At 45.4% G+C, this 21,866-nt stretch overlaps 1 protein-coding gene across 12 annotated transcripts in view; it reads right to left on the bottom strand.

The window, feature by feature from the left end:
- The window catches only part of ACSL5 (acyl-CoA synthetase long chain family member 5), a 51,446-nt gene extending 37,321 nt beyond the window's left edge, over positions 1-14,125 (bottom strand). For 2 of the 12 annotated variants that reach the window (XM_086379028.1, XM_086379036.1), the window contains exons 1-2: positions 13,976-14,125; positions 8,781-8,835 (exon numbers count right to left, since the gene is read on the bottom strand). Coding sequence is in view for 1 of the 12 variants with exons in the window: in XM_086379033.1 (XP_086235159.1) it covers positions 11,359-11,376 (18 nt within the window). In the remaining 11 variants the exon portion in view is untranslated. Of the gene's footprint in view, positions 1-8,780; positions 8,872-10,964; positions 11,178-11,358; positions 11,613-13,975 lie in introns of those variants that run through there. The other 10 variants (XM_086379031.1, XM_086379037.1, XM_086379029.1 and 7 more) reach the window with 6 other exon arrangements.
- Positions 14,126-21,866: the final 7,741 nt, after the last annotated feature.

The following is a 21,866-nucleotide window of genomic DNA, read 5'->3' as shown; positions in this document are numbered from 1 at the left end:
GGTTCTTAAAGAGGGTGAACCTCAACTAACCATGCCATTATTACTTTTATTTTATTTTTTTACAACAACCAAAATTTCTTGCTCATCCTTCATCCAGGATCCAGGTACCTATGCTATTTTAAATCATTCAAAAACCAAAAGGACCAATATTCAGTTATATTCCACATAAAATTTGTTGTCATATTTCCCAATTTTAAAAAAAGTAGCTGAGAGGGGAATCCTAAAATTCCTCTAAAGAAATAAGAGGCAATTAGATACCATGAGATATGTCAATAAGGTGTCACCTCATCGCAGTCACTCTTATCCAACTCTTTGGTCCATAGCCTACCAGGTTCCTCTGTCCATGGGATTTTCCAGGAAAGATACTGGAGTGGATTGCTATTTCTTCCTCTAAAGGATCTTCCCAACCCAGGGATCAAACTCATATCTCCTGCATCTCCTGCATTGCAGGCAGATTTGCTGTCTGCTGAGCCATCAGGGAAGCCTTCAGTAAGGTGGCCAGTTACCAAACCACTAGTCAGAAAATCAATAGCTTTCCTATATTTTGAAAATAATGGAAAAGGTGCATTTCCAATAGTGTATATAAGAATAAATGTGTAAAACCTATATTTAAAAAGTGAAACCTTGAAAAAAATGGAAAGATATATTTGAAATAGTCAAGAGGTCCTATCTTCCTAAATATATCTATACATTTAATGCAACCCTAATAAAGACTAATAAAATTTTCTTGGGAAAATAAGAAGTTAAAGCTCACCCAGAAAAATAAAACTTACAAAAAATAGAAAATTTTTGAAAAATAACAGGAATTGGGTGGGTAGCAGTTAAGTAAACATTACCAAATTTGCTTACTATGGAAATTTTCTCTTGGTTATCAATAGACAAGTCTATGTGATGAGATAATCCTGAAATAACCTCAGTGGATGCTATTATCATATACTAAATTGCAGTCCAAATTAAGATAGACTTTTTTTTTCACTTCTAGTCAATGTGTTGAAACAACTGACTAGCCATTCAGACAGAATACCTAAAGCTGATTTCTGTCTTACCCCTAAAACAAAAATGCATTGGAAGGACTTCTCTGGCAGTACAGTGGATAAGAATCCACCTGCAAGTGCAGGGACCTGGGTTCGATCCCTGGGCTGGAAGGATTCCACATGCTGCAGAGCAGCTAAGCCCATGTGCTACAACTGCTGAGCCCGAGGGCGGCGACCACTGAGCCCGTCCACTGCAGCCCCCAGCCTGTGGTCTGGAACGAGAGATGCCACCGTAGTGAGAAGCTTGCGTACCTCAACAAAAGAGTAGCCCTCAGTCGCTGCAACCAGGGAAAGCATGTGAGCAGCAGCAAAGACCCAGCACCTCCAAAAATAAGTTACTTATTTTAGAAAATACATTGAAGATGGACCAAAGACGAGATATAAAACATTGAACACTGTGAGAGTACTGGAGGATAAAAAATATGAGAGAATTGTTTTTTATAATCCTGACATGGAGAAGACTCAAGACAGACACGAAACCTAGAAGCTGTGCAAGGAAAATGTTGGCTTATACAAAACTTTAAAAGATACTTGCCCTGCAGAAAAGATATCAAAGACAAAGTCAAAGATAAACTGGGAATAGTATCAAATATTCCAGCTAGGCAAAGAGCTCATTTCCTCAGTAGAAATGCTTAGAAGTCAATGAAAAACAGCACATAACCCAGTAAAACAAAGAGCAGAGGGAATGACCAGAAAGTTCAAAGCAAAACAAACAGGTTACTTAAAACGGGGAAAGACATTCAACTTCACTTACAGTTTTTTAAAATGCAAATCTAAATAAAATCCCATTTCCCCATCCTTCAGGTTAGCAGTGATGAAGCAGTATTAAATGCAGGATCAATCATGGAGATGTAAATTTGGGGCAGTCTCCTTAGGGATGTGTCTACTGTCTGAAACCACAATTTAAATTATGTGCCTTCTGACCTAAAGACACGACTAGTAATTTATCTTGTAGAAAGACCTAAGTTCAATAAAGCACATCACTTTAAGTGGCTGTCTGAGTCATGGGTTAGGAATGTGGATTCTGAGTCAGGTTGCACCCAATTTTTGTGATCACCTTTGTGACCTAGGGTAAATAACCTCTGTGTACTTCTGTATCTATAAAATAGCAATACTAATATCTCCCTCATAAGGCTATCCCCATGATTAAAGAAGTTAATGTACCTGTGTGGTGCCTAGAACAATGCCTGACCCACAGGCTCAGGTATTAGCTATTATGTTCATCATCATTAAATTTATAGGATTGTTGATAATGTCAGACACCAGAAAAGCCTTCCTCAATAGGAGAATAACCAGATAAATTATACCACTTACATACAACAGAATTATTGGCAGGTATTAAAGAGAATTCTGGAGGAGGAAATGGCAACCCACTCTGGTATTCTTGTTAGAAAAATCCCATGGACAGAAGAAGCTGGTGGGCTACACTCTGTGGGGTCACAAAGAGTTGGACACAACTGAGCAACTGAGCACATTAAGAAAAATAAAGCAGATCTGTATATATTGATAAGGAAAGAACTATGTGAAATATCAGGCTTCCTAGGGGGCACTAGTGGTAAAGAACTCCTGCCAACCAATGCAGGAGACGTAAGAGACGTGGGTTCTATCCCTCGGTCGGGAAGATCTCCTGAAGGAGGGCATGGCAATCCACTCCAGTACTCTTGCCTGGAGAATTCCATGGACAGAGGAGCCTGGTGGGTTACAGCCTGGTCACAAAGAGTTGATCACAACTGAAGTGACGTCACACATACACACACACACACACACACGAAATATCACCAAGTACTGCGAAGAGCAGACTCATTGGAAAAAACCCTGATGCTGGGAAAGACTGAGGGCAGGAGGAGAAGGGGATGACAGAGGATGAGATGGTTGGATGGCATCACCAACTAAATGGACATGACTTTGAGCAAGCTCCAGGAGATAGTGAAGGACAGGGAAGCCTGGTGTCCTGCAATCCATAGGGTCACAAAGAGTCGGATATGACTGAGCAGCTGAACAGCAACAAAGGGGAAAACTGCTTGGGCCATGCAGTGTATGCTTTTGTGTTCCTGAAAGAATAATCCTCACAGGAAAAGACAGACTGAAGAGGAGTTTTTATGAATGGATTTTCTAGAAACTTTTGAGTATTCAAATCATTCAGCTTAAAATATTTAAGGGCTTGTCTATATATCATTGGCTTCCTTGGTGGCTCAGGTATCATCAACATCATTCCAGGTGCTGGGGAGATAGTTTTTATTCCACAGTGTTCTATAATCTAGTTCTTGCTCAGGTTTGCTGTTGAACTCCCCAGTAAAATACAACCCCAGTAGGTCATGGAACTCTGCTCAGTGTTATATGGCAGCCTGGACGGGAGGGGAGTCTGGGGGAAAATGGGTGCATGCATATGTATGGCAGAGTCCCTTTGCTGTTCACCTGAAACTATCACAACACTGTTAATTGGCTATACCCCAATACCACCTGACCTGCCTCTCAAGAAATCTGTATGCAGGACAGAAAGCAACAGTTAGAACTGGACATGGGACAACAGACTGGTTCCAAATAGGAAAAGGAGTATGTCAAGGCTGTATATTGTCCCCCTGCTTATTTAACTTCTATGCAGAGTACATCATGAGAAACGCTGGACTGGAAGAAACAAGCCGGAATCAAGATTGCCGGGAGAAATATCAATAACCTCAGATATGCAGATGACACCACCCTTATGGCAGAAAGTGAAGAGGAACTAAAAAGCCTCTTGATGAAAGTGAAAGAGGAGAGTGAAAAGTTGGCTTAAAGCTCAACATTCAGAAAATGAAGATCATGGCATCTGGTCCCATCACTTCACGGGAAATAGATGGGAAACAGTGGAAACAGTGTCAGACTTTATTTTTGGGGCCTCCAAAATCACTGCAGATGGTGACTGCAGCCATGAAATTAAAAGACGCTTACTCCTTGGCAGGAAAGTTATGACCAACCTAGATAGCATATTCAAAAGCAGAGACCTTACTTTGCCAACAAAGGTCCGTCTAGTCAAGGCTATGGTTTTTCCAGTGGTCATGTATGGATGTGAGAGTTGGACTGTGAAGAAGGCTGAGCGCCGAAGAATTGATGCTTTTGAACTGTGGTGTTGGAGAAGACTCTTGAGAGTCCCTTGGACTGCAAGGAGATTCAACCAGTCCATTCTGAAGGAGATCAGCCCTGGGATTTCTTTGGAAGGAATGATGCTAAAGCTGAAACTCCAGTACTTTGGCCACCTCATGCGAAGAGTTGACTCATTGGAAAAGACTCTGATTCTGGGAGGGATTTGGGGCAAGAGGAGAAGGGGACGTCAGAGGATGAGATGGCTGGATGGCATCACTGACTCGATGGACGTGAGTCTCAGTGAACTCTGGGAGTTGGTGTTGGACAAGGAGGCCTGGTATGCTGTGATTCATGGGGTCACAAAGAGTCGGACATGACTGAGCGACTGATCTGATCTGATCTGATCAATACAAAATAAAAAGTTAAAACAAAACTATAGTAGGGAAAGAGGGATTGAGGGGACAGCAGTGGGGTGAGTTTTAATTGGGGAGGTTAGAGTAGGTCTCATTGGGAACATAGCACTTGAGATATATCATTTAATCTGTAACAGTCACGCTTTAAAAAAAAAAAAACAAAACTTAAAAGTGAACTACTCTGTATTATCCCACCTTGGCTGGAGACCTTTCACATGACTACGCCTGAGAAGACAGCCTCAGCCTCATTTCTAGAACTCAACCTCCCTCATCACTAAAGCCACATTCCATCAACAGCCTCTTCCCCATGCTCCCGTCACCCGCCAGTCTGGACAGCAGCTCCGAGAGTAACCAGATCAATACCCTTAGCAGATAAGAAACCAAAGGTGAAGTTTGAGTCACGGGGCCAAAGGGTACCTGAAATTGCATCTTGCATCATTCTCAGCAGTTGCTGAGAATAGAGGCTGGCGTAACATTCTGACTACAAGACTACAGATAACTTCCCAGCCACTCACCAGCGCCCAGGTGCTCAGGCCACTGCCTGGCTCTAGCCTCTAGCCTTCTCCACACAGGGCTGGTTGGGGAGGGATGTCCCCAGGCAGACAGGAAAGGGCCTCTTTTTCCCTTCCACAGGATTATTCATGTGGGGTCAAGCAGGAAGACACCATTACCAAATGGGGTCCCTGTTAAATCCCCAAAGACAGTGAAGAAGTCTTTTCCAGCCATGGAAAGATTCTGTGAGCACTTAAATAATTAAAACAGGACAGATATACCAGTCTCCCAGACCTTGCTTTTCCTAGCCCAGTTCCCAGGCCATACCCAACAGTTCCAGTTTGTTGGGCAGCTGGCAGAGAGAAGGGGAGGGCTGGCCTTGGGACAGGTCCCCTGGCCCACTAACTGTAAACAAATCCTCACGGTTGCAATGCATACACACTGGAGATGTCTCTGCTGCCAAATGGCACAAGAAAAGCTATTGTATTGGAGTTGAATCTGCTCTGTCCTTGGGTTTGGGTCTTGAGTGTTTCCTGGGGCTCAGGAGACAACTTGGGCTGCAAGCACCCCTAGGCAGAGATTGTCTTAACCCAGAGTGCCAGGGGGAGAAGGCAATGGCACCCCACTCCAGTACTCTTGCCTGGAAAATCCCATGGGCGGAGGAGCTGGTGCGCTGCAGTCCATGGGGTCAATAGGAGTCGGACACGACTGAGCGACTTCATTTTCACTTTTCACGTTCATGCATTGGAGAAGGAAATGGCAACCCACTCCAGTGTTCTTGCCTGGAGAATCCCAGGGATGGGGGAGCCTGGTGGGCTGCCATCTATGGGGTCACATAGAGTCAGACACGACCGACGCGACTTAGCAGCAGCAGCAGCAGAGTGCCAGAGAGTCATCCTCCCCTTTTGCTCACCATTGTCACAAGTTCAGAGAAGGGCAGGGTTGAGGGGGGTGGTCTGGGGGAGGAAACAGTTTGCAAAATTCAACCCAGCATTGAACATGACAGTCGCCTATGCCCAGTGGGGCAGGGAGTGCAGGTAGGGATGGGGGCAGAGTCACCTAGCCCTCTTCAGAAATGCCACATCTGGGACTTCCTGCCATAGCAAGGGCAACACTCAACAGCCTGACCTGAGTGAGGTCAAGTTTCATTCATCCTGCAAGTATTCAAATACTTACTGTGTGCCAAGCAGTGGGTTCAGCAATGGGGAAAGTTCATTCAGAGTTCCTAGTCCATCAGGGGATAAAGCCACTTCCCCAGGTGGGAAACAAGTGTTCTGTGAAATGTATCCCGGCTCTGGGAGCATCTGTGGAACTGGACCAAGTGTGTGTGTGGCAAGAGATACATTTATCCTCTGTACTTTAAATTTACATATCATTTCCTTTGAATAAGGCAAACTAAGATCTTGTTTGTATACACTGGTGTATACCCAGCAATGTGCCATGTGTATTCAGCATTGTGCCATGTGCAGAGGGCCAAAGACTTAGAAGACGCAGCTCCTGCCCTCTGGGGACTAAACACTAAAAGCACTTATAGAAGGATGCAGTGTGGAAGATGAGCTAATGAATTTGAAGGAGAAGCCAGTGTAGACTGGAGACGGTGGAGGTACCTCCAAGGAGCACTAGCTCCTCAAGGATGTGTGGTCCTTGATCTCCTGGCTTTATTGCCAATAGCCTTTTGTCCAAGGTCAATCAAGGACGACCACCCCACAAAGGAAGCCGATGGCTGCTAAGATCCCAACTAAGATCCCAACCAGGGTCACTGTCACCAAACCATCTTTCTCCACTGTTGTCTGTGACTCTCCATCCACTCTTCCATGGCGAGAGTGGTCACCACTTTAGGCAGGATAAACCTCTGGGGAAGAGAGAAAGAGGAATACCCAGATGTTGGGTGAGAGATGGGGCATGGTTGGAGACACAAGAGCAGGACAAGCATGAAGGAAAAGGGTGAATGAAGGGGAATGGTGAAGAGGCACTTCTGAGGAGGGGTAGAGAATCTGACTTTAGTTGAGAGGGAAAGAGAAAAGGCTTCCAAATGACTGAATAAGACAGTGGGGCCTGATATAGACACTGCAGCACAGGAGTCATTCAGTTCCCGAACGCCAGAGAGCCTTGGGGTGCCAACCTTGGCCAGCTGGGTTGGGTAGAATTTACCAGGAAAGCCCTCATTAAGTCAATGCCAAAATCATCTTACCTCAGTCCATGAGAATAGTATAGAAGAGTTGCTGAGCCACTCATAACCTGGTGACAGGCGGTGACAAATCCCACTGGATCTCAGATCAACTCAGTCAGCTTTGATCTACTACTGCGCTTCCAAACAAGTCACAGTCCAGCAGCCCGACCCCAAGGAAAGCCTTGCTTCAGTAAACATTTCCAAAGGCCTCCCAAGCTTATTGCTGATCAAGTGAATTATGAGAGCGTGGAGGTCAGCAGAGCCAGTACCATCCACTGGAGTTGATAAGAGCCTGTACAAAGATAGGCTGAACAAAGTGCTAGGACTAAGTCACTGCAGGCCAGGATAAAGACAGGCTGACACAAGAGGTTGGGAAAGAGGCCTCTTTGCAGAATTAGTCTTCACACTACTGGTTGGGCCAATGGTCAGGGCTCACCAGATTCAATGTGCAAGTGGCCTCAGGCCACACCACAGGGAGGGAACACAACCCCGCCCAGCCTTGCCCATCAGAACAAGACTCAGTTTTCCCCACAGCCAGTCCCTCCCATCAAGAAGCTTGCACAAGCCTCTTATCCTCATCCATTAGAGGGCAGACAGAAAATCACAAGCACAGAAAAACTAACCAAACTGATCACATGGACCACAGCCTGGCCTAACTCAATGAAATTATGAGCCATGTCATGTAGGGCCACCCAAGACAGCAGGTCATGGTGGAGAGTTCTGACAAAACATGGTCAGCTGGTGAATGGAATGGCAAACCACTTCAGCATTCTTGCTTTAAGAACCCCATGAACAGAATGAAAAGGCAACGTGCAAACAAGCAGCTTTATTCCCCAAAGTCTCAGCTCCAGTGGTAAACTTTTAAGGCCCTATCCTTTCCAGGTACCTGAGTATCAGCACTACCATCTACCAGATAGGTGGCCCTGTTTGATTTCTCCTTGTTTGACAGTTCCTTAATGTCACTGAGCATCAGTTTCCCTCCATTGCACTCCAGAAGGGGCAGATTAGTATCCTTGCTCTGGATGAACCTTTCAGTATACTGTCTGGGACATGGGAAGCCCTCAGTGAAGATAAGCTTCCTTTTTCCCTCTTCCACTTACCTCGTTTTCCAACTCCTTGTCAATATCAGATGTTCTATTTTTAGATGTCCCCAAAGTGAAAAGTTGATCATGAACTTTGTACTGTAATTACCCTTCGACTTATATGCAAATGTATTACCATCTCCTCATTTGCCTTCAAACAGAGGATTTCTAATTGGAGGCCACAAGGTCTCTCTCAGCCTTGTGAAACTCCTGCATCCTCCCACAGCCACCTCAACTTCTTAGAGTAGAATGACCCATGGAGAAACCCAGAGATCTACGACCAGCTCCCCAACAGAGGGTGGGTACCATGGCCTGGCAACAGCAGTCCAAGGGCTGCCTAACCTTCTGCACTTCAAAGCTCTTATTTATATTAATGACATGAATTAAGAGCCTGGGAAATACCAGGCTCTGTGCCAGGGGAGGAATGAGAAGTGCATTTCTGATCTCAGGATGCACAGTTACATGGGGGAAGAAACAGACCAGGATATGTCTACAGCAGGGTGTGGAGAGAGTAAAAGCGAATGCTGACCTCAGGGCTGCTGGAGACACGTCACCCCGGCAGGATGTTTCCAGACGTGGGTCACCTGAGGTCATAGCGCAAATGGGAGTCAGTTTATCTGCTGGCCAGGCATATGAGACAGACAGAAACAGAAATCACATTCCTGATTTCTGAGAAATCTCCAAATCCTGGTTTAGGAATTCACCTGCCAAGAAGTGGGAGTTGTTTTTTTTTGAAGGGAGGGTGGTGCAATCATGTAACTTTATAAAATGAACCACTTAAAAGTAAACAATTCAGTGGGCACTTAGTACATTCATAATGTTGTACAACCACCTCTGTCTAGATTCAAAACACTTTTGTCATCCCCAAAGGAAATCCTCTCCCCATTAAGCAGTTACTCTTCTTTCCTCCCCATCCCTGGCAACCACCCATCAATCTGCTTTCCATTTCCATGGACGTGAAGTGGGAGGATTTGCAGAAAAGAAATTTCTCCTAGTTTGTTGCTCTTAGGTCCATGCACTAAACTAGACTGATCAGAAATGGAGGCAGAGTTTGCCCTCAGAACTAAATGAGCCAGATTCCACTCAGTCTTTTCATACTGTATCCAGTTTGTTCTGTCTTGGTTTCCCCATCTACAAAAACACATACCTACCTCATAGGACTGTTTTTGAAGATCAGGAGATGAAAGCCCCATAAAACAGTAAACACAGGACTGCCCCCACAGTAAATAGTCAATGAATGATAGCTGTACTATTTGCATTCTAGAAAAATGTCAACCTAAAAAGTCTCTAATAGATACATGAAGTCAATATCTACCTACCTACCTACCACCTAGGTCACCATACATAAGAATCTTTTTACAAATGAAAATATCTAGGAAATCCAAAGAAGGGCTAACTCCACACAGAGGTGGATGGAACATGTCTTTTAGCATCATATGGACTGTAGCTTCAATTCCAGTTGACAGCTGGCTTCACCTCTCTGAGCCTACTCCCTTCACCACCTATCTCCTAATATTGTCTTAATGTCAGAGTACCCATGATGATCTGGTGCTTAACTGGTTTCCTCTTCCCTCTCTCGCTTCGTTTCTGTATACTTTCTCCTTCCCTAACACCCAGCCCACTTCTTTTATCTGGAGTTCCCCCTGCATGTTTAGCATTCAGGCATTCAATGATACACTGATATTATTTTAGGTGTCATTGCCCCCAGAGAGTTAGAATATGACTCGGATAAAAGATTATTTTAGGTCAGGACCTCAACAAATATACTTGGCTGAAGCATCCTGTTTGGTCTGGATAATATTTAGGAAAAAAAACAAAACAAAACAATATTACATTGAATGAGTGAAGTTGCTCAGCCGTGTCTGACTCTTTGTGATCCCATAGACTGTAGCCTACTAGGCTCCTCCGTCCATGGGATTTTACATGCAAGAGTACTGGAGTGGGTTGCCATTGCCTTCTCCAGGAGATTTTCCCTACCTAGGGATTGAATTGGACTATGTTTATCTGGGGTGTGCCTGCCTTGCATTCTGTCAGACTTCCCCACCCCGACCTGCATCTTATTTCATATAATCTACGTTACTTAGCTCTATTGCCTGTCTGTTCTATAATTATTTGTGACTCTTGTTTTATTTCTGGTTCTGTTCCTTTTTTTGTGCCAACTGCATAAGTGATACTTACAAGAAGTTATATGACGTCTCTTCCAAGACTATTCAGTGTTCAACCTCAAATATTTATCAATTGGAGGGAACAACCATAAAGTAACTCCCATGCTGGAATACAGAGGGCAGTATCCCCCAAACCAATGACTCCTTTTAAAAATTTTTAACCGGATCAATCTTTTATTTTTAAATTAAATTAAATTTAGCTTAATTTAATTACTTTTGAAGACTACTAATTACCTACAAATCAGAGTTTAGATTCAATCCTGCTTTTCAAATAACCAAAAAGACAGATACCCACAGAAGGGAGTAAGCTCCAATAATGAAATCCCTTCCCAACACTCACTCCTTGAAGGCCAACTTGTGGCCCTACCCCTTAAAACAGACTCAGCTTCATCCAGAAAGCATTCATTCCATCTGTCACACATCTAGCAGCTCTTCCCCTCGGAAGATCTCAAAATCCATCAGGAAAATTGAGGGCACCCTCCAGCCCAGATCCCTGGGTTGGGAAGATCTCTTGGAGAAGGAAATGACAACCACTCCAGCATTCTTACCTGGGAAATTCCATGGACAGAGGGGCCTAGCATGCTATGGGGTCACAAAGAGTCAAACATGACTCAGTAGTGCTCTTCTCTTCCCTCCTAGCGCAGCCCAGGGGAGCTGTAGGCAGAGCCTCAGGCCCTCAAAAAGGGGTCTGGGTTTTGGTTCCCTTCCCCAAGAGAGGCAGGAGAAAAGAAAACCAATTCCTGCTCCACATTCCTCCTCCCCCTTGACCTTCCTGATGAGAAGGGTTTAAAAAAGTCCTTCAGAGACCGGGGAGAAAGCAAGTGCCGACGCGTGCTTGGGACACAGGAAGTTCCAAGCTCCCCAGAGCTGGGGGTCAGGATGCCCCCCAGGCTACTGCCCCACACCCACAAGACCCCTTGCCAAATACCCCTGCCCCCTTACCCTGTGAGGGGACCACATCTCTTGGTGCTCCCAGTGAGTGGAGCCTCCTGGCTCTGAGTGCCTGTGAGTCCTGGCAAATGAATTGCTGCGAGTCCTCACCCCTCACCCCAGCTCCTCCAGGGTCAGGGGGGCTTCAGAGCATCCCTGCAGGCTGAGGATCTCTGGTTCCAAGCCGTCAGCCCCGAGTCTGAGCTGCCCTGAGTCAGGAGTCAGGACACAGCGGGCTTCTAACGTGCTCGGGGACTTCACTTCCTGGTTTTTCTTTCACAACAGAAAGTGGAAGTGTTCTGACCAGAAGGAGAAAAGCCGCCAAAGCTCCTCTGGCTGGGTTTCAGAGCCTTAACTGGCAGTCCCTGAGGGCTGATACAGCAGCCAGCCTGCATTCACAGCTCATGCTCTGTCTGCCTGATGACGGAGAACCAGACGGAGATGATGGAGGTGCCCCTCGCAGACCACCCTTGTCAGAGAGGTGAGACCCATGCTGGATTCCTGGGACAATGAGGTCCAACCACAGGGCACCTCGGCCCTCACATCCTTCCCAGGACCATGTGGACACCTGGAAGCCAGCTCTGCTGGCCAGCCGTGCATGTTGTCACCTCTCCCCAGTCCCCTCTTGCCTGCCTCAGATCCTGGAGCTGTGCTGAAAAAGCCAGCAAAACAAGCACATCAAGAACCACAGGGACAGCGCGGAGAGTCTGTTTCCTCTGACACATCCTCTTCAGGCCTCCAATGTTTAATTAAAAATGTTTGCAGCTCGCACCGTCACCTCCCAGATAAAATCTGAGAAATTGTAAAATCAGGAACCCACAAGCACGTATGCCATTAGCTGTCAGACTGACCCTGCATCTCGCAGGAGCCTCTGAAAAACTTCACTGTACACTCGTGAGACAACAGCAGTGAAAAGGCAGACTACTTCTTGATATTTTTATAAAAGGGGCTTCCCTGTGGCTCACTGGTTAAGAATCTGCCTGCAGTTCAGGAGACACAGGTTGGATTCCTAGGTTGGGAAGATCCCCTGGAGGAGGAAATGGCAACTCGCTCTAGTATTCTTGCCTGGGAAATCCCATGGACAGAAGATACTGGCGGGCTACAGTCCATGGGGTTGCAAATGAGTTGGACATAACGTAGTGACTAAACAATAACAATTATTATCAAAATTGCTTTGAATGTGAAGACACCTTGAAAGCGTCTTGAGGACTGGTCTTCAGGGCATCAGGACGCATAGTAGTCTCATCAGATTCACCTATTGCTGTGGCTACAGAAGGGCATGGGAGTTTCTATTCTCAGATGTGAAGGCAGAAAAAAACGAGGTTCCTACCCTTTCCCAACCCTATCTCTCCCCACCACCTCTCAGACACCCCAGAATTAAGCAGCACTTTCCCCCAACCTCAGTCCCTTTAAGAAGGCTCAACGTAAAACCAACAAGAGCCCCGGTCTTCACTAGAGATGTATTAGGATTCCCTTTCTACACAGAGGAGTTCCTCAAAGCTTCCAACCAGAAAAACCAGAGTGAGCTACGCCCCAATATCAGGGAACATAGGAGCTGGTCCCTTGACCTCACAGGATCCCACTTTAGACATGGAAGAAAGCTGAAGTAGGTTAGGATGAGGGTGCCCCCCCCACCGCCTTTCCATATTTGGGTTCATCTCTTGGCTGGAGGAACACTTGTCTTTGCTAAGTTTCCAAGCTCATCTCCCCAGGGGTAGCTCCCTCCAGCAAAAAGCAGAGGATGGGAGAATGGGTGTCGAATCTCAGCCATTCAATGCTGCTGGGCTTTTCCCTGGGTGCTTTCTTCTTTTACCAACCAGACGAAGAGCTTAGGACCAGGAGAAGATGGTTTTCTCCAGGATCAAACGCTCAAGTTTGGAAGATTCTGGGTGGTTCTAAAGCTCTAGCACCTGGAGATGCATTCTTGTTCAATCCTATACACACACCAGGGACACTGCCAAATTTTGAGGGAATGATGGACAGTTTTCACAGCACTCAAGAATTCTGCATCAGGCAGCAAACCGATCAGGACTCAGATTCTTGCCCCACCTCCTCTTAGCTATGCAGCGCAGGCCGAGCTGTTTAAGAGCCCAGAGGCATGTTATTCACCTGTGATATGGGAATGATACCCCCTTACCTTACAGGAGGTAATAAGCCAATGTATAACACACATCTAGTACAGACCCCAGCATCGGACAGCAAGTCTGCTAAGGGTTCCCTTCCCTGCTTCCTTCCAAACGGGAGGGGCTGCAGCTGTCCGATGGCCTTTCCAATCATACAGACATTTCAAAATGGAAGATGAAGGAGACCTACATCTTGGCTTTGGCTATAACCCTTAAAGCTTTTAAGTCTGTTTTATTTGCACTTAGTGAAATCAACCACTCTCTCTTCCAAGTCCATTTCCTGCTAGCAGTTCAGATTCCTTCCATGTCTCCACTCCCCTTTTGCAGCTGATTTTTTTTGCCTCCCATGCAGGTCAACTAAGATCACTATGCAAACAAATGCTATTTCATCTTGTAAAAGAGCCTTAGGCTGAGAAAAACGTCCAAGTTTTTTCTCCCCAGTTACCCCCATCTCTACTATCCCATATCATATAAGCTATAGAGCGGGTAGCATTATTGCAGTTTACCTTGTAAGAGTCTGCTCACTCCTGGGTTCCAGGAAATGTGCCCCTCACAGCTGTCTGTTCTGGTTCAGCACAACATTCAGGAGCCTCTGCCTTTTCCTTAGCGCTGGAGTCGGGACCACACCTGAAGCCAATGTGTATCGTACTGAGAGTGGCTAACCAGCTTTCATGGAACCTTTGAACCTATTGCAATAGAGGTTCAAAGGTAGACATTACCTATTCAAACATTTGCACAGTAACCTCTGGCAGTGAGAAGTGTAGGATTTGGCAAAAGGTTAAAACAGGAGATTGTTATGCAATAGGCTTTAGAGGAAGAAAAGGAAGGAGAGAGAAAGAGAATGAAAGGGAGAGAGAGAGTTCTCAGGTCAGAAAGCTAACTTATAACAAGCAAAACCTTTTATAAAGCCCATACCTTGGGGAAGAGGAGGAGGCAAACAAGGCTTTGCATCTTCATTTTTGGGCAGAATCCCTGAGATTGTGATAGGAAGAGGAAGGTCTAAGTAACCTTAGAGGGAAAACTTAGTTTCCTCTAAGAGGGGGAAAGTGCTCCTTGATTTTAGGGGGAGAGAAAATTGAGACACCACTCTAAGTGGCTCCAGTTATAACTTTAAGATTCGGATAAGCAGAGGTCTGTCTTTTAGAGATAAGCCATCTTCTGGAATGGGCTGGTGACCCCTCTAGAATTACAATGTTTTTTTTTTTTTTTTTTTCAATTTAATATTGACACTTGAGTTTATTAAAGCACAAAACTAGTCTAAGACTTTTGGAACATTCTCTATATGGTTGGAAATACTACGACAGGAAATTAGTGAATTACAATGTTTTCAAGTCACTCTAGAATCTAGACAGAGGGATAGGCATAGCTGGGTCGGATTTAGAACCCAGAATGATGGGTACAGCCTGCACCACCCACAGCTGAGCGAGCACTGAAGAAGCAGGGTTGCTAAGGCATCACAGTTCAGCCTGTCCTCCTCTCTCTTTCCATTTTAAAGTCACTCGTCATCAGTCTCCAGTCCAAAATCTTCGAGACTGCAAGGCATCATCACTACGCAAAAATGCTGGATGGGCACGCAAGCAACTCTGGAGAGCAATCTCTATTTTATGGGTGAGGCCAATGAGGCCTTTTCAGGTGAAAAAAAAAATCACCCAGCATCATGCAGTCGGTTAGCAGTTAAGGCCGGACCTGACCCAGAGCCACAGACCACCACACAGGACCTTTGTATGGGGCTGCTTTGTTGCTAAACGTTCATTTCACCACAGGCAGACCTCAAATACTTGAATGCTTTCTGAGTATCAGGCCTGCAGAAATTCGTGGAAATGCTGCATTAGGTTTCTGCTCGCTGAATTTGGTCAGGTGGCCAATATCTAAATCAGAAGGTAACACCACTTCCTGCTGACTCGGCCTGGAGGAGTCGTCAAGTCCTCATTAATAGTAAGAGGTCTCAGGTGGCCAGAATCTCATCTAGGTTGTCGGCACATTAATTCCACAGACATACTTCTTGCCCCGCAGCCCTAAGCCTGACCTGGGACCTGAAACAAAAAGTCTTCTAAGAGGTAGCTTAGACAAAGATATAGTTCAATAGGAACTGGGGGCAGGATTCTCATTTGATTGGGGTAATGTCAACTTGAGTTAAGTAGCAACCCACTGAACACCTGCTGACACCACACTTGCCTGAGAGCACGATGCTCTGAGTGGTTCCCAAACCCCAGGGAGCTATATAGTTCCCTGGAGAGCGTGTTATGCTGATGGCTGGGCCCATGCTGGCGTTTCTGACTCAGTGGGCCTGGGTCAGGGCCCTAGAATCTGCATTACTAACAATTCCAGGTGATGTGGAGGCTGCTGATTGGGGGACACACTTGGACCACCACTGCTCCAAGCAGCCACCCCATCGTCCATGGGCTCAACTACTGGACTGTTAAAAAGAACTCTGCATTGGGCCATTTTGGCTCTGGTGACCCTATAATTGGGAGGACAACTTGACGCAGAGTGGAACTCGTGACGTGCCCTAGAAGAGAGGTGATGCTCAAGCCCAGTGAGGGGCCGAGACCTGGAGGGTGCTTTGACACTAGCAGGAAGTGTCGCCTCTCACCCTGCTTTATGTAAATCAGCGCTGGCATCCTAGCTGGATGACCCATGTGGGTATGAGTGTGGGTGTGGAAGGGGCACCCCCTGATCTAACAACCATAACTTTATTCTCCAGGGCACCCGAGACCCCAAAAGATGAAGCAGCCAGCAAGGGTGAGTCATCAGTTTAGTAGGAGAGGGGAGTCCCGAACCCAGGCTTCCACTACTTAGCAGACCACACTGTCTCACGCTCAACTATGGTTTCCTACAGCCTCTTTCTTCAAAAATCCACATGTTCGACAATGCTCTGCAACACCCTCCACGTGTCCCTCCCTTCACATAGCCATTTGCGTTGAGAAATCAATAAAAACCAAGCCCCTTGCCAGTCCAGGCATCCCATTGCCTCTAAAAAGTGCAAATCTTCATTGTTTTATGTCTTTCAAGGGTGAGGTGTCCGAGGCAAGGAGTCTGACCCAATAGCTGTATTTCTGACACACACGCTCGCTGCTCTGGTCAGCAGGAGGGGAACGGTGTACACTATTTTCCCTTTTGTAGGGACAAAGGAACCACACATCTCATTTACAACAGTTGGAGAAGACCAGAAGCCAACAGTCCAGAGTTTTGTAACACAGTCTGGAAACAGCCAAGATACCTCATGTGATAGGGCTGGCAGGTCATTGGAAGTAGAAACCAGGTTTCCTATATTTTTAAAGTGGAATTTCTCCTTTGAATAAAGCCTCTGCCCTCAGAACATAGATGACTCATCTTGCATTTCTGGCTCCTCTGCTTTAGAAGACTTCACTGGGTTCAGATTCCGGAATAGCCGCTCAACAATGCTCACCATCGGCATTCCGAGGGAGGGCAAAGAAGGAAGCTGGAGATGAGAAGGGGCGGCACAGGACGGGTGGAGTAGCTGAGACATGTGGTGCCTGGCAAACACTTATCAAGGAAAGATCTGAGGCTGTTTCAACTGCTAATCTAAGACTTTAGAAGTCAGGCAACATGACCCAAGAATAAAGAGAAGCAGAGTCCTAGAGCTATGGTGGTGGTTTAGTTGCTCAGTCATGTTCAACTCTTGCGACCCCCTGGACTGTAGCCCGCCATGCTCCTCTGTCCATGGAATTCTCTAGGCAAGAATACTGGAGTGGGAAGAATCCTAGAGCTATAGGCTGAACCTATTCATGTTAACTCCTGTCTGATGAATCAGACAGGAAAGAGATGTCATGTCCCTCCCAGGAGTCAGTTGGACAGCAGGGCAGAGGGTGCAATGGTACAAATTGGATGAAATGTAAGCTGTGATGGATTAACCTTTAGCTTCCCACATGGCAGAGCTAACTTTGAAGTTTTCCCTTCCACTGAGATGTGAAAAGGAAGGGACAAAGTTCCCTCAACTTGACAAAGTTGCCCTAATTGACTATTCTGATTATCAGAATTCCATACCTACCTTTTCCTTGGTTATCTGAGGTTTCAAAAGGCTAGTGGCACTCAGAGTACACCATCAGGGGAGCACTCTTAGGTTCCCAGGTCAACTCCGTTCCCAAGGCCTTTGAAATGATTGTGAATATTATTGAGCACTTCCCATGGGGCCCTGCTGGGCTGAACTGTCTGCAATACCTCATTTAATCTTACAGCAGTCCAATGAAGAAGTTATTATCATTTTGCAGAAGAGGGAAGGCTAAGGGAGGTCAAGTTAACTCACTCAAGGCACGTGGCTACGAGTTGGCAGAGTCTGAAAGGCAGATTTTGAGTTCAGGTAGTCCTGAGTCCATAGCCCAAGTACATTGATTAAGGATGACTCATTCCATGTAATCATCCCATGGTGTTGGAGAAGACTCTTGAGAGTCCCTTGGACTGCAAGAAGAACCAAGCAGTCCATCCTAAAGGAAATCAGTCCTGAATATTCATTGGAAGGACTGATGTTGAAGCTGAAATTCCAATACTTTGGCCACCTGATGTGAAGAGCTGACTCATTTGAAAAGACCCTGATGCTGGGAAAGATTGAAGACAGGAGGAGAAGGGGATGACAGAGGATGAGATGGTTTGATGGCATCACTGACTCAATGAACATGAGTTTAGGTAAATTCCGGGAGTTGGTGATAGACAGGGAGGCCTGGCCTGCTGCCGTCCATGGGGTTGCAGAGTTGGACATGACTGAGTGATTGAACTGAACTGAACTAATTCCATGTAACCTGTGCAGTCTCATTTGTTTATACATGCATTCCTCTTGGGAACTCTGATTCGTGTCTCAAAGAGAATCAAGAACCGTTGGCCTAGAAGAAGGAAAGCCCAATGGCCACCATCAGGAAGGAGAACCTGATGCCCAGGGTGGAACAATGGCTCCCTTCCCCTTCCTCTGAAGGGCTTCCCACCTTCCTGGACGTGCTTCCTGAGGCTGAGTTCACTTCCCACACAAAGCCTTGCTTCACTCAGCTGAAGGTGGGCTGGGCTGGCGCTGGGTGGGGCTGGGGGCAGGGTGTCAGTGGGTCACATCTTTCAGCTGTGCCATCCCCAGCTCTTTCTGCTTTGTTGTCTGCTGTTCTGGGAGTGGCCACAGTGCTTTTCTGGGCCCCACTGTCAACCACATGGGACAAGATGACCCCAAGGCTCAGGGGCTGGAGGAGCTTGTTTTGCTCAACTCAAGTGGCTGACAGCAACAGCTTGGGCACCTGAGCTCATGAGGCCACTTGCTCATTCTTTGTGGGAAGGAGGTGTTACTTAAGATTGAGCACTTGATTGGTAAGAATGGTTTTTGCACAGATTGCAATAAAAAGCTTGCCTCCCTCCCCCAGACAACCCTCAGGGTGCAGATTGCCTTGCAAGTTTGGATCTGAGATTCCCAACCGGCAAACCATAGCACACCAGTATGTACTGTATGGCCCCACGTAGGGGATTCAGTGCATCATATAAAACTATTATTCTCAGGGTCACGTCAACAAGGTTGGAACACAGTGACACAGACAACTTGCTCCTTTATAGGCAAGAGCAATTAAGAGTCAGATGAACAGTGAGAAGGTCCTCAGAGAGGCTCTGGCTCTGAATTCCCAGAACCAACAGCCCCATAGAAAACATCTCTATCTCCCAGGTGATTAGACGCATAGCTCAGAGTGAAGGTTCAGACGTGGACTGTCCAATACTGTAAGCAGTCTCTCCGGGTGGCAACTGAGTACTTGTAACAAAGAAAGTCTGAATTAAGATGTGCTTAAGTACAAAATACACCAAATTTCGGAGACTTATTATGAAGCAAATAACATAAAATCTCAAATTTTAAAATATGGAGTATGTGTTGAATTGATAACATTTTGAATAAACTAAGTAATCAATCTTATTTGCTGCTTTTAATTTTTAAATATTTCTGCTTGGAATTTTAACACTACATAAGTGACTCATGCTCTATTTTTCCTGGACACTAATTTAGACCAAAGATCCTCTGGCCTAATGCCTATACCATATAAACAAAAAGAGATATTACCTGATGTTAGCAGTGAACACGTTTATACCTGCTCTGGGTGTTCTTGGAGACAATGAAATCTTTCATTTGTTCCTCTGGGTTCTATAGCAGCATCAGTTTGTTTCTTTGAGTTTATATAGCATTCATTCAACAGAAGTCATGATTTTCTTGACTGACACAATAGTTCCTTATTATAAAACTGCTATTATTACACACTGCTCTGTGTAAAATGGTAACTGATAAGGACCTACTGTATAGCACAGGTGTGTGTGTGTGAAAGTCACTCAGTCATGTCCAACACTTTGTGACCCCATGGACTATACAGTCCATGGAATTCTCCAGGCTAGAATACTGGAGTGGGTAGCCTTTCCCTCCTCCAGGGGATCTTCCCAACCCAGGGATCGAACCCAGGTCTCACGCATTGTAGGCAGACTCTACCAGCTGAGCCACCAGGGAAGCCCATAGCATAGGTAACTACTCAATATTATATATAACCTAAATGGGGAAAAAAACTTTGAAAAAAGAATAGATAGTTGTATATGTCTAACTGAATCACTTTGCTGTACACTTGAAACTATTACAACATGGTTAACCAACTGTGCTCTAATATAAAATAAAAAGTTTAAGATATAATACACATTTGAATGCAGAGTTCCAAAGAATAGCAAGGAGAAATAAGAAAGCCTTCCTCAGCAATCAATGCAAAGAAATAGAGGAAAACAATAGAATGGGAAAGACTAGAGATCTCTTCAAGAAAATTAAGAGATACCAAGGGAATATTTCATGCAAAGATGGGCTCAATAAAGGACAGAAATGGTATGGACCTAACAGAAGCAGAAAATATTAAGAAGAGGAGGCAAGAATACACAGAAGAACTGTACAAAAAAAGATCTTCACGACCCAGATAATCACAATGATGTGATCACTCACCTAGACCCAGACATCCTGGAGTGTGATGTCAAGTGGGCCTTAGGAAGCATCCCTATGAACAAAGCTAGTGGAGGTGATGGAATTCCATTTGAGCTATTTTAAATCCTAAAAGATGCTGCTGTGAAAGTGCTGCACTCAATATGTCAGCAAATTTGGAAAACTCAGCAGTGGCCACAGGACTGGAAAAGGTCAGTTTTCATTCCAATCCCAAAGAAAGGCAATGCCAACAAATGCTCAAACTACCGCACAATTGCACTCATCTCACACGCTAGTAAAGTAATGCTCAAAATTCTCCAAGCCAGGCTTCAGCAATACGTGAACTGTGAACTTCCAGATGTTCAAGCTGGATTTAGAAAAGGCAGAGGAACCAGAGATCAAATTGCCAACATCCGCTGGATCATGGAAAAAGCAAGAGAGTTCCAGAAAAACATCTATTTCTGCTTTATTAACTATGCCAAAGCCTTTGACTGTGTGGATCACAATAAACTGTGGAAAATTCTGAAAGAGATGGGAATACTAGACCACCTAACCTGCCTCTTGAGAAACCTATATGCAGGTCAGGAAGCAACAGTTAGAACTGGACATGGAACAACAGACTGGTTCCAAATAGGAAAAGGAGTATGTCAAGGCTGTATATTGTCCTCCTGCTTATTTAACTTATATGCAGAGTGAAAAAGTAAGTGAAGTCGCTCAGTCGTGTCCGACTCTTTGCGACCCCATGGACTGTAGCCTACCAGGCTCCTCTGTCTATGGGATTTTCCAGGCAATAGTACTGGAGTGGATTGCCATTTCCTTCTCCATATGCAGAGTACATCATGAGAAATGCTGGGCTGGATGAAGCACAAGCTGGAATCAAGATTGCCAGGAGAAATATCAGTAATAACAGATATGCAGATGAGACCACCCTTATGTCAGAAAGTGAAGAAGAACTGAAGAGCCTCTTGATGAAAGTGAAAGAGGAGAGTGAAAAAGTTGGCTTAAAGCTCAATATTCAGAAAATGAAGATCATGGCATCTGGTCCCATCACTTCATGGGAAATAGATGGGGAAACAGTGGAAACAGTGGCTGACTTTATTTTTTTGAGCTCCAAAATCACTGCAGATGGTGACTGTAGCCATGAAATTAAAAGACACTTACTCCTTGGGAGGAAAGTTATGACCAACCTAGATAGCATATTAAAAAGCAGAGACATTACTTTGTCCACAAAGGTCCATCTAGTCAAGGCTATGGTTTTTCCAGTAGTCATGTATGGATGTGAGAGTTGGACTATAAAGAAAACTGAGTGCCGAAGAATTGATGCTTTTGAACTGTGGTGTTGGAGAAGACTCTTGAGAGTCCCTTGGACTGCAAGGAGACCCAACCAGTCCATCCTAAAGATCAGTCCTGGGTGTTCATTGGAAGGACTGATGTTGTAGCTGAAACTCTAATACTTTGGTCGCCTGATGCAAAGA

Source organism: Bos grunniens, chromosome 26 (genome assembly GCF_055505025.1).
Source record: "Bos grunniens cultivar Pamir isolate PY7600 chromosome 26, Bosgru_T2T1.0, whole genome shotgun sequence".
NCBI classification, from domain to species: domain Eukaryota; kingdom Metazoa; phylum Chordata; class Mammalia; order Artiodactyla; family Bovidae; genus Bos; species Bos grunniens.
This window is presented reverse-complemented; position numbering and strand designations above follow the sequence as displayed.